Source organism: Chiloscyllium punctatum, chromosome 17 (genome assembly GCF_047496795.1).
Source record: "Chiloscyllium punctatum isolate Juve2018m chromosome 17, sChiPun1.3, whole genome shotgun sequence".
NCBI classification, from domain to species: domain Eukaryota; kingdom Metazoa; phylum Chordata; class Chondrichthyes; order Orectolobiformes; family Hemiscylliidae; genus Chiloscyllium; species Chiloscyllium punctatum.
The window spans coordinates 97,833,716-97,845,782 of NC_092755.1; the positions used below are offsets into that span (position 1 = coordinate 97,833,716).

Sequence of the window (12,067 nt, forward strand, 5' to 3'; positions counted from 1 at the left end):
AAAGGGCATGTAGCTTAGTCTTTGCAATAAAGCAATTATATAGGACAGTTTGTCTTGTTATTTCAGAGTACTTTTCAAAATGTCATGTGGACATTCCCTGAACTGTTCTCAGGCAGTTTCAAATATGGAGACAAATATTGTACACAGTACTTTGTAATCTTACGAACGCCTTGTACAACTGCAGCAAAACTTCCTTGCTTTTGTATTGTATGCCACTTTCAAAAAAGAAGTCAACTTTCCATTTGCCTTCCTCATCACATACTGCAGCTGCATGCTAACCTTATGGGATTAATTGTTTTAATAAAAGCAATATCTTGTTTATTTTGATTAATAGGGGAGGAATCTGGTGAATTGGAGTTCATTTATCTAATGAATATATGTTGTCTTAATTTTTATAAGATTTGTGATAATGTTTCACCGATTTTTAAAAATTCACTTGAGACCATGGAATTAATGACAACTTGGCTGCTGGGTTGAAAATTAGCTTCATTAGAAGAATCAAAAGAAGATTATAATTGAGAGAAAGACTTACACAGCACCAATTAGTGGGCTTAGTGATGGTTTTGTTCGTGATATTGGGTCATTGTATTATTCGTTGTTGCTGTGGAGAAGTGTGTCCATTCTGGATCATTGTACACATTGGAACCAATAACATAGGAAGGGAAACGGGGTATGTCAGCTTCCAAGAGATCAATTGTGTTTGGGGATTCTGTAGTCTGAAGTACAGACAGATGTTTCTGTGGCCAGCAGTGAAAAAGCAGGATGGTGTGTTGCTTCCCTGGTGCCAGGATCAAGGATGTCTCGGAGAGGGTGCAGAATGTTCTCATGGGGGAGAGGGGCCAGTAAGAGGTCATTGTCCACATTGGAACCAATGTTCTAGGTAGAAGGTTGTGATTCTGAAGGGAGATTACAGAGAGTTAGGCAGAAATTTAAAAAGGAGGTCCTTGAGAGTAGTAATATCTGGATCACTCCCAGTGCTGCGAGGTGGTGAGGGTAGGAATAGGAGGATAGAGCAGATGAATGCGTGGCTGAGGAGCAGGTGTATTGGAGTAGGATTCACATTTTTGGATCATTAGAATCTCTTCTGGGGTAGAAGTGACCATTACAAGAAGGATGGATTGTACCTAAATTAGAAGGGACTAATATGCTGGCAGGGAGATTTGCTTAGAGCAGCTCAGGATGATATAAACTATTAAGGTGGGGACCCAGGGAGATGATGAGGAAAGAGATCAATCTGAAACTGGTACAGTTGAGAAAAGAAGTGAGTCAAACAGTCAGGGCAGGCAGGGACAAAGCAGAGAGCAAGGTAGGATTGATAAATTAAACTGCAATTAATTCAATGCAAGAGGCCGAACAGGGAAGGCAGATGAACTCAGGGCATGGTTAGGAACATGGGACTGGGATATCATAGCAATTACAGAGATATGGCTCAGGAATGGACAGGACTGGCAGCTTGATGTTCCAGGATACAAATGCTACAGAAAGGACAGAAAGGGAGGCAAGAGAGGAGAGGGAGTGGCATTTTTGATAGCATTACAGCTGTACTGGGTTGGGGGGGGGGTGCGGGTTAATATTCCCAAAAATACATTTAGTGAAGTTATTTGGGTGGAACTGAGAAATAAGAAAGGGATGATCACCTTATTAGGATTATGTTGTAGACTCCCTAATCGTCAGAGGGAAATTAGAAATAATTGGTAAGGGGATCTCAGTTATCTGTAAGAATAATAGGGTGGTTATGGTAGGGGATTTTAACTTTCCAAACATAGACTAGGACTGCCAAAGAGTTAAGGGTTTACATGGAGAGGAAATTAAGTGTGTACAAGAAAATTTTCTGATTCAACATGTAGATGTACGTACTAGAGAAGGTGCAAAACTTGATCTACTCTTGGGAAATAAGGCAGGGCATGTGATTGAGGTGTCAGTGGGGAGCACTTTGGGGCCAGTAACCATAATTCAATTAGATTTTAAAATCGTGATGGAAAAGGATAGACCAGATCTAAAAGTTGAAGTTCTAAATTGGAGAAAGGCCAATTTTGACTGTATTAGCCAAGAACTTTCAAAAGCTGATTGGGGGCACATGTTCGCAGGTAAAGGGATGCAGGAAAATTGGAAGCTTGTGGAAGTGAGATAATGAGAATCCAGAGAAAGTATATTCCTGTCAGGGTGAAAGGAAAGACTGGTAGGTATAGGGAATACTGAATGACTAAAGAAATTGATGGTTTGGTTTAGAAAAATAAGAAGCATATGTAAGATACAGACAGGATAGATCGAGTGAATCCTTGGAAGAGTATAAAGGCAGTAGGATTATACTTAAGAGGGAAATCAGGAGGGCAAAAAGGGGACATGAGATAGCTTTGGCAAATAGAGTTAAGGAGAATCCAAAAGGGTTTTACAAATACATTAAGGATAAAAGGGTAACTAGGGAGAGAATAGGGCCCCTCAAAGATCAGCCTTTGTGTGGAGCTGCAGGAGATGGGGGAAATACTAAATGAGTATTTTGCATCAGTGTTTACTGTGGAGAAGGAAATGGAAGATATAGACAGTAGGGAAATAGATAATGACATCTTGAAAAATGTCCAGATTACAGAGGAGGAAGTACTGGATGTCTTGAAACACATAAAGTGGATAAATCCCCAGGACCTGATCAGGTGTTCCCTGGAAGTCTGTGGGAAACTAGAGAAGTGATTGCTGGGCCTCTTGCTGAGATATTTGTGTCATCGATAGTCACAGGTGAGGTGACAGAAGACTGGAGGTTGGCAAATGCATTGCCACCGTTTAAGAAGGGCGGTAAGGACAAGCGAGGGAACTATAGACCGGTGAGTCTGATGTAAATGGTGGGCAAGTTGTTGGAGGGAATTCTGAGGGACAGAATGTACATGTATTTGGTAAGGCATGGATTGATTAGCGATAGTTAACATGTCTTTGTGTGTGGGAAATCATGTGTCACAAACTTGACTGAGTTTTTTGAAAACTAACAAACAGGATTGCTGAGGACAGAGTGGTAGATGTGATCTGTATGGACTTCAGTAAGGCGTTCGACAAGGTTCCCCAGGGAAGACTGGTTAGCAAGGTTAGATCTCATGGAATACAGGGAAAATTAGCTGTTTGGATACAGAACTGGCTCAAAGGAAGAAGACAGGGTGGTGGTGGAGACTGGAGGCCTGTGACCAGTGGAGTGCCACAAGGATTGGTGCTAGGTCCATTACTTTTCGTCATTTATATAAATGATTTGGATGAAAGCATAAGAGGTATACTTCGTAAGTTTGCAGATGACACCAAAATTGGAGATGTAGTGGACAGTGACGAAGGTTACCTTATATTACAACAGGATCTTGACCAGATGGGCTGAGAAGTGGCAGATGAAGTTTAATTTTGATAAATGCTAGGTGCTGCAGTTTGGGAAAGCAAATCTTAGCAGGACTTATACACTTAATAGTAAGGTCCTAGGGAGTATTACTGAACAAAGAGACCTTGGAGTGCAGGTCATAGCTCCTTGAAAGTGGGGTCGCAGGTAGATAGGATAGTGAAGAAGGCATTTTGTATGCTTTCCTTTATTTGTCAGAGTATTGAATACAGGAGTTGGTAGGTCATGTTGCAGCTGTACAGGACATTGGTTAGGCTACTTTTGGAATATTTCATGCAATTTTGGTCTCCATCCTATTGGAAGGATGTTGTGAATCTTCAAAGAGTTCAGAAAAGGTTTACAAGAATGTGGCCAGGGTTGGAGGATTTGAGCTACAGGGAGAGGTTGAATAGGCTGGTGTTGTTTTCCCTGGAGCGTTGGAGGCTGAGAGGTGACCTTATAGAGGTTTATAAACCATGATGAGCATGGGTAGGATAAATAGACAAAGTATCTTCCCTGAGCTGGGGGAATCAGGAACTAGAGGGCATAGGTTTAGGATGAGAGGTGATAGATATGAAAGAGACCTAAGGGGCAATGTTTTCATGCAGAGGGTGGTACATGTATGGAATGAGCTGCCAGAGGAAGTGGTGGAGACTGGTATAATTGCAACATTTAAAAGGCATTTGGATGGCTATATGTATAGGAAGGGTTTGGAGGGATATGGGCTGGGTGCTGGGATATCCGGTTGGCATGGACGGGTTGAACCGAAGGGTCTGTTTCCATTCTGGATATATCTGAGACTCTATTTCAGGATGCAGAGCTCGATATGGGCATGATAAATATCGGGAAGTTCTCAAAAAGGTTTGGGCAAGATGAGATGTACTGACACTTTGATAAATGTAAGGTGATTGGTGAAGAGGAACTATTGTATGTATAAAAGATGAAGGAGTACATATTAACAAATGATCTTGTTGTAATTATTGATCGATCATTGCATGTTTTCAGACAAATGAGCTGAATAAAAACAAAAATCTGGCACTTTCTACAACCAACTCCATCAAAAATTGATCTCACCATGTGAGATCTTTCGGAGGATATTAGGTTATTGATAAGTTTAACTGCTGTACTCTTTTCCTTTCCAGCTGTTGTCTTATCTGTTCTAACATTCTCACCAGTCTGTGTTCTTGTGACTCCAGCCCTGCTTTGTCTGTGTCTATGCGGGGTATTAAAAATACGGGGTAGACCATTTAGGACAGAGATGAGGAGAAACTACTTCACCCAGAGAGTGGTGGCTGTGTGGAATGCTCTGCCCCAGAGGGCAGTGGAGGCCCAGTCTCTGGATTCATTTAAGAAAGAATTGGATAGAGCTCTTAAAGATAGTGGAGTCAAGGGGTATGGAGATAAGGCTGGAACAGGATACTGATTAGGAATGATCAGCCATGATCATATTGAATGGCGGTGCAGGCTCGAAGGGCAGAATGGCCTACTCCTGCATCTATTGTCTATTGTCTAATAGGCAGGGATGATAGGACAAATGGTTTTATGCACTTTTTTGTGTTCACTTTCTTCCTTATTTCTATACACTTCCTCTGCACATCTGCGTCTTTTTACGTTCTATTCCAATGCACTCACTTTTGTTTGCTGTATTTTTTCCCCACTTTATTCTGTCAGTCTTTTTCTCTAAATCTGCTTCCTTCTGTTTCATAACTTTCAGTCAGCCTGTCCTCTTTTCTGCAGTTTTATGAGCCCTTTTGTCACTATGGTGTTTCCTCAATCTCATATGTCTTTTTCAGTCCTTTCAATGTTTCACCCCTCTTGCACTGTACATATTTATCATGTTATCTGCCCTCTATGCATTGGTCTGGTCTTATTTTAGATGTCATTCTTACCTTCCTTACTTCGTCTTTCTCTGTTCATCTTTCTTCATTTTTTAAAAAAACTACCATGAAAGAAGATATTTTGTTCCAATGTACCCATGCCAACTTTTTGTCATAACAATCCCAAAACTAATTCCACTGCCTGCTTTTTCATGTACATTCCAGTGTCAAAGATGCAGTAATTCTTCATATTTTCTCAGTTTCAATCAGGATGTAAGCTGATGGCTCATCATCGTTATTGTTCCAATCCAACAATCTTCCCTTATTCATCCTATCAAAATGCTATGTAATCTAAAGAGTTATATTTAATTTCCCTTAACTTTTCCTCCTGTAGTACATGAAGTTAAATCCCTTATTCAACATCTGCCCATCCCAAAATAAAACCATTACATCATTTTTCTATCTCTCTTCTTCCTTCACTCCAAACCTCTGAAACTTACACTGGGTGTCATGTACTCACTAATACTTTTAAAAACCTCAGAACATCAAGTTATTGAAAAGAAATATGTTGTCTCAGAGTTGAAACTTTTGTCACAGCTGGATGGTTACCCATGAAATATCTCCATAGAAACAGTTATCCTGTTACCAGGTCACTCCCTGTTTACACAGAGTCCTTGACACTGATCCAGCTCCCGAAGAGCCAGCTCTCAGAGTGAGCAGAACCTCTGACACTCCAGTTTATTCTTTTTTCTTGACACTCCAGTTTTTTTTTGAGAGACACAAAGTGCACGAATCTTTATTCAATTTCCACCACCAGGAAGATAGGAAAACACCCGAGTGTCCAGTGACAAGCACTGCCCTTCAAACCAAAGGGCAATGCTGTGTGATCCAAACAGTGAAGGGGAGGGCAGGGATACACTCCAGTTTATTATTTTTTTCTCTCTTTTTTTTTCTTATTTTCTTTTTCTTTTTTTTCTTTCACACAAGCCAGCCCTCAGAGCGAACAGAACCAAACTCCACACAGACAGTTGCCTGTGGCGGGAACCGAACCTGGGACCGTGGTGCTGTGAGGCAGCAATGCTAGCCACTGAGCCACCTGTGCCACCCTCACTCTAGTTTATTTTTTTTTCCTCTTTTTTTTCATTTTTTCGTTTCTTTTTTTCTGTATCCACTCCAGTTTATGTCTGTCAGCAAGGCATCCCTGATTGGACCAGATTAATAGCCCCAGTCAGGCAATTCTAAATCTATGAGGTCACCTGGTTGATCTTGTTCAATCACAGCAACCAACATCTTGTCAGTTTTAGCCACTTGAGCATGAAAAGCATGTCATTATAAATTGGTTTCCATTCTTGCAAAATAAATCAGATTTCATGAAATTACCAACTGTGAAATCTACGCAACGTTTTTGATGATTTTGTCCGTTTCAAAATTGTTTTCAACCTAAACTAAAGGATGTTAGGAATGTCTGGTCCAAATTGAAACAACTTCATCAAACCTTGTATCTAACCAACTTGGAGTACTAACTGAGATTATCCTCATTGTCTCCAGAGACAATTGCAATTTCATCAATTGCAGCACCATGTCAAGGTTAGATGTGTTGAATTCAATTTGATTTCACTATAAAATTGAATAGAATAATTCAGGTCTCAAAAGGGCTGAGAGGTGCATATGCAGACAGTAGGTTATTTAGACTGCTTGCAGGGTACTTGTGGAAAAAGAATTAAAGTTAATTTGCCTTAAGTGAAACTAGGCATTTATAAGAGTATTTCCTTTTTGTTGATTTGGAGTTTACACCTTCCTTTAGTATAGATTGTAATTAATGCAAGTGGAAGATATACCATTCAAAGAATCTTACTCGCCCAAACAAAATGGCAGTTTGCAGTGGACACCCAACAAAGGCAGTTATTACCATAACAATATATTTATTCTAAGAAGGCTAGATTAAAATAAGACTGGGATCAGGATTCAATCTTAAATTAAGAGTGATGATGCTCTGTAGCTCTGGTGCCACTAGAGGTCTGTGAACGGTAACCAGCCTAGGTTACCTTGGGGCTTCTGGAATGAGTTATCAAGAGATTTCCACTAAGAAATTGGTTGGTGCCCATAATGGGATAGATTGTACATAGTCTGTGGAAGGGAATGATTTGATGACTGCCTAACTTTCAGTTGTTCATAATGTTTTGTTTTAAATCTAACTCTTGAGTAATTTGTGTTTAAAATTAATTGGATTATTTTTGTCAGTCCTCTTTTATAAATTGTCACATTTGGTAGCAGAGTAATTTAATGAAGAAGAAGGGTGGCTGGTGAGCCCAGCACTGCTGTGACTCCACCTTGACCAGGTCTGTGGTGGAAAGATCCATGGCTGGTCTTTATACCTCACTATCAACTGAGGCCCTTTGGAGGGCAGTTAATGTCCACGTTAGGTCCTAATGCCATCACCACTGATATTAAACCAGCGGTCAGCTCACCATGCAGAGATGACAACAGCAAAACTCTACATGGGATCTTGCAGAGTCATGGCTGAGGACTTGCTCATTCGAAGACAAGTGATGATAAATCAAGGAATCTAGCATCTGGCATGGGGGCTGGGAGTGGGGGATAGGGTGTGGTGGAGAAGGGGCTCTTACTGAGAACTGTCTCCTGCCCTTGCGAACAAATTTCATGCCTCTCCTTCCTTCAAGCACCCATCTCCAGCCATCACTCTCGTCTGGTATTCCAGAAGGGAAAAGAACAGTAAAACCTATGAACGATGCATACTGGCCCAATCAGTTTGTTTAGCTCAGAATGGAGTTCCATTAAGTTTATTTCCAATTGTTGCTGGTTGGTTATTGTCTTTTGCTTCTGGACTGGAATCCAGCAATAATTGTATGCCTTGGTTGCTTGTTGTATCATCAGCAGTTAATGCTCCCCCAGTGGCGTTGTTCAATAAAACCTCTGGCCCCTATTGAACCAACAGCTCTCAACAGACCGAATGTGCACGACCAGGATCTTTTGATTCCAGGCTAGGTCTGTCGATGCCTGCTTTATATATGAATGCTACATAATTCAGTAGGCCTTCACAAAAGGAGGTGATGGGAGACCTATGGCACCTCTTCAGCTGGCTTCTGTGACCTCAATCACATCCATTAAGTCCAACACTCTGTGTGTATTGTATAAGAACTATACCGTTCCAGGAATTGATGAATGATCACTCTGTGAGTGACACTGATTGTACTGTTACCTTCCATTTGCTACTTCCAAGAGATTAAAACCGTGTCTGCCAAACAATAATGGAATAATGTATTATTTAAGCAATGACTTGGAGGTGCCAGTGTTGGACTGGGGTGGACAAAGTTAAAAAATCTCACAACAGCAGCTTATAGTCCAACATGTTTGTTTGGAAGCATTAGCTTTTGGAGCGCCACTTCTTCGTCAGTTGCCAACCACCTGATGAAGGAACGGTGCTCCAAACGCTAGTGCTTCCAAATAAACCTATTGGACGATAACTTGGTGTTCTGTGATTTTTAACTTATTTAAGCGGGCATCGCAAAATTCTGTTACTAAAATAAAGTAGCAGACAAAAATTAACAATTGCACCTGTTTGTGAGCAATGAACTCAATGAAAGTATTACCCTTGATGAAATGCACAACCCATGGATTAAGATTTGTCAGTTAGTAATGGATGAATGATGTGGTAAATCTCACTGGGAATGATTATAGAATTCGGAATAATTGGGAAGCTGCCACTTACATTGTCTCTGTCATTCTTTGCAGGCATACTTCCGACAGGGTGTTGCTCTCCAGTATCTCGGCCGCCATGCAGATGCGCTGGCTGCATTTGCATCTGGGCTGGCCCAAGATCCAAAAAGCTTGCAGCTGCTGGTCGGGATGGTGGAAGCTGCTATGAAGTCTCCACTACGAGGTATAGTCATAACAATTCTGTTGAAATAATCGTTAGACCGCTGAGCAGATAATATTAAGTCAGCATTCGGTTATTCAAGTGCAGTAAAACCTCTCTCCCTCTGTCTCTCTTTCATCATGCACACTACCTTGCAGGAGACTCAGTCTACCTGTTCATTCTTTTGAAATGAACTATAATAGTTCAAACAGCTTTAGTGGAAAACTGCAACAAAAGATCAAGAAGTCAATAGAAATGTACGATGGAAATTTATTAAATTTAAATTGAAATGCCACTATTAGGGATGATGATCCATTCCAGCCCATGTGGGGTCCACTGAACCCAAAAGACCTGCATTGTACAGTCCACTGAACTCTGCATTCTCCCTGTCCACGGTCACCAGAATGTGGATGGAACCAAATCTTGCTCAATATTCTTAGAACAGCAAACTTTAACAAGTCAGACTATCCCCAGTGGGGCACTGTGACAGAAACAACAAATGGCTAATGAAAACTTACAAAACAGAAACTTAGCAAATGAAAAGCGCATTGTCCAGGGTGAAAGTACACCCCATTTCTAAAGTGCTCGCTTGTCTCAAAAGGCCTCCATTGTGCCAGTGAACACTGTATTTTCACTCTCCACAGCCACCTGAGCATGGATGTAACTGCGAAAAAGGGGCGGATTGTCAGGTACTATGGACCCCTCAAAGCCTGCTGCATTGATTACTTAATGGCTACATTGGCCAAGCCTATCAGTAGGTGAAGGCCTGATTAATTAGCAATATTGGAGGACAAACCACCACTGAGTCCTTAACAAGAAATGTCTTCTGCAACAAAATTTATTGCATAAGAACATTAAGTACAGATTATATTAACTTGTTAGATGTAACTGCAAAAGGCACTCAGGAACCAGAGGTGAGATATCTGACCCCATTTTGATCTTGTGAAAAGTAGTCGTTTCTCCACTAAAGGACAGCGATGGCATCAGCTTACAGTCTCCTAAAGAAACCCATAGTCAAGGAAATTGGATTTAAAGAAAAGAGGTTGAGGAGAATATTTTTTCATGTAGAGAGTCATTATAGTCTGGAACCTGCTGCCTGAAGGGGCAATTTAAACAGATTCAAAGATAATATTCAAAAAAGATATTGGATGAATACTTGAAAGGAGCATAATTGCAGGGCAAGAAGGAAAGAACACGGGGGTGTTAGATAACTTGGATAAATGTTTCAAAGAGCCAGCATAGGCACTGTGGGTAAAATGCTGTGGATGCTGGAAATCTGAAATGAAAACCAAGTGCTGGAGAAGCTCAGGTGATCTGGAAGCATCTGTAGACAGAGTTAATGTTTGGAGTTTGATATGACTCTTGACAACTTCACAGATTCAGGTGGTTTGGAGGTTTTAGTTTTTTTGATAGAAGATGTTCTTTTTTTTACTTGCAAAATTGATAGGGCTTTGGCTCAGGGACTGTTGACCTTGATTCTAATCTTTGCCTTGATTGGTTTGTGAATGACTTTTCCACTGAATAATCTTTTATCTTTTGGATGTCATTCCCACTAAACTTGGTAGTTGGTCCATTACCTTATTTGAAGGACTTTTAATCTCCTGAATTTCCTTTGCAGAGGACCTCCTTCCTATTACCTCAGGTAACCAATAACATCACCTTGAGGACCTCAATGTCATGAAAGCCCATCCTCAAAGCTGCCTGCTTGGGTGAAACAAGTGCTTTTATCCTTGCAATATTTTGGAGTTTCAGACCATGCAATTTCTTCATTTTGATTGTGCCCTGGAATTTGTGGACTCTGGCCTGGCTTCCATGACATTGCATCTCAGTCACTTCCATTTCGTTCAAACAAATCTTTCCTCTCTGTTTGCTGATAGATTCATGTAGGCGCTTTATTTCAATGTATTCATTTGGTTGAGTGTCTTCATTTGCCCTCCATGAATGTCTTCCTGACAAAAGAGACATTTTCATTACTCACTGGAGAACTGCTGAATAATTAGCATTATGCTAGTCACTTGTAGTTGTAATTCTTTAGAAGCAAAGCATTGAAATATTAATGTCAAATGATGAGCTTACACACGTTCAAGAACAAAGTCGCATCTGCGGTATCCATTTTGTTCTGCGTACTATTTTAGAAACATATACAGGAGCATAGAAACTAGGAGCAGGAATAGGCCCATTTGGCCCCTTGATTCTGCTGCATCATTCAATATGATCGTGATTGATCGTTGAGCTCAATACCGTAATCCTGTCTTCCACCATCTCCCTTGATTCCTTGAGTAGCAAGAGCAAGATCCATACCTTCTTGAAAACATGTAATGTTTGGCTCCAATCTCTTTCTATGACAGTGAATTCCACAGGCTCATCACTCTCTGGTTGAAGAAATTTCTGCTCACCTCAGTCCTGAATGGTTTATCTCTTATACTTAAACTATGACCAGTGGTCTGGATTCCCCCATCTTCAGGAATACCCTTCTTACATCTTACCTGTCTAGTTAGAATTTTATTGATTTCTATGAGATTCTCCCCTCATTTGTCAAAACTCCAGTGGATACAATCCCAACCAACTCAATCTCCCTCATACATCAGTCCTGCCATTCCAGTCATCAATTTGGTAAATCTTCAGTGTAGTCCCTTCCTCTGATAAGGAGACAAAAACTACACACAATATTCCAGGTGTGGCGTCACCAAATGCCTGTAAATTTGCAACAAGATATCCTTGTCCCTGTACTTCAATCCTCTCAAGATGAAGAGCAATATACAGTCAGTGTTCTTTACTGCCTGCTGCACCTGTGTGCTAACTCCCAATGGCTGGTGCATGAGGACAGCCAGTTCTTGTTGAACATTCTCTCCATTTGCAACCATTCAAATAATAATCTGCCTTCCTAGTTTTGCTGTCTGAACAACTTCAGCCAGAGATTTTGGAATGAGCTCGTAAGTTGTACAGCTCGTTTTTCTCAGTATTTGCTTTTTATGACAACCTTTGCTCCCCTTGGCCTTCTAACCTGTGCTGTGTGATAATAGGAGTCAA

At 40.8% G+C, this 12,067-nt stretch overlaps 1 protein-coding gene across 6 annotated transcripts in view; it reads left to right on the top strand.

Moving 5' to 3' along the window:
• ttc28 (tetratricopeptide repeat domain 28) overlaps positions 1–12,067 on the top strand; it is a 760,569-nt gene that overhangs the window by 419,033 nt on the left and 329,469 nt on the right. For all 6 annotated transcript variants that reach the window (XM_072588038.1, XM_072588039.1, XM_072588042.1 and 3 more), the window contains one exon: positions 8,914–9,061. In XM_072588038.1, the coding sequence (XP_072444139.1) occupies positions 8,914–9,061 (148 nt within the window). The remainder of the gene's footprint in view (positions 1–8,913; positions 9,062–12,067) is intronic.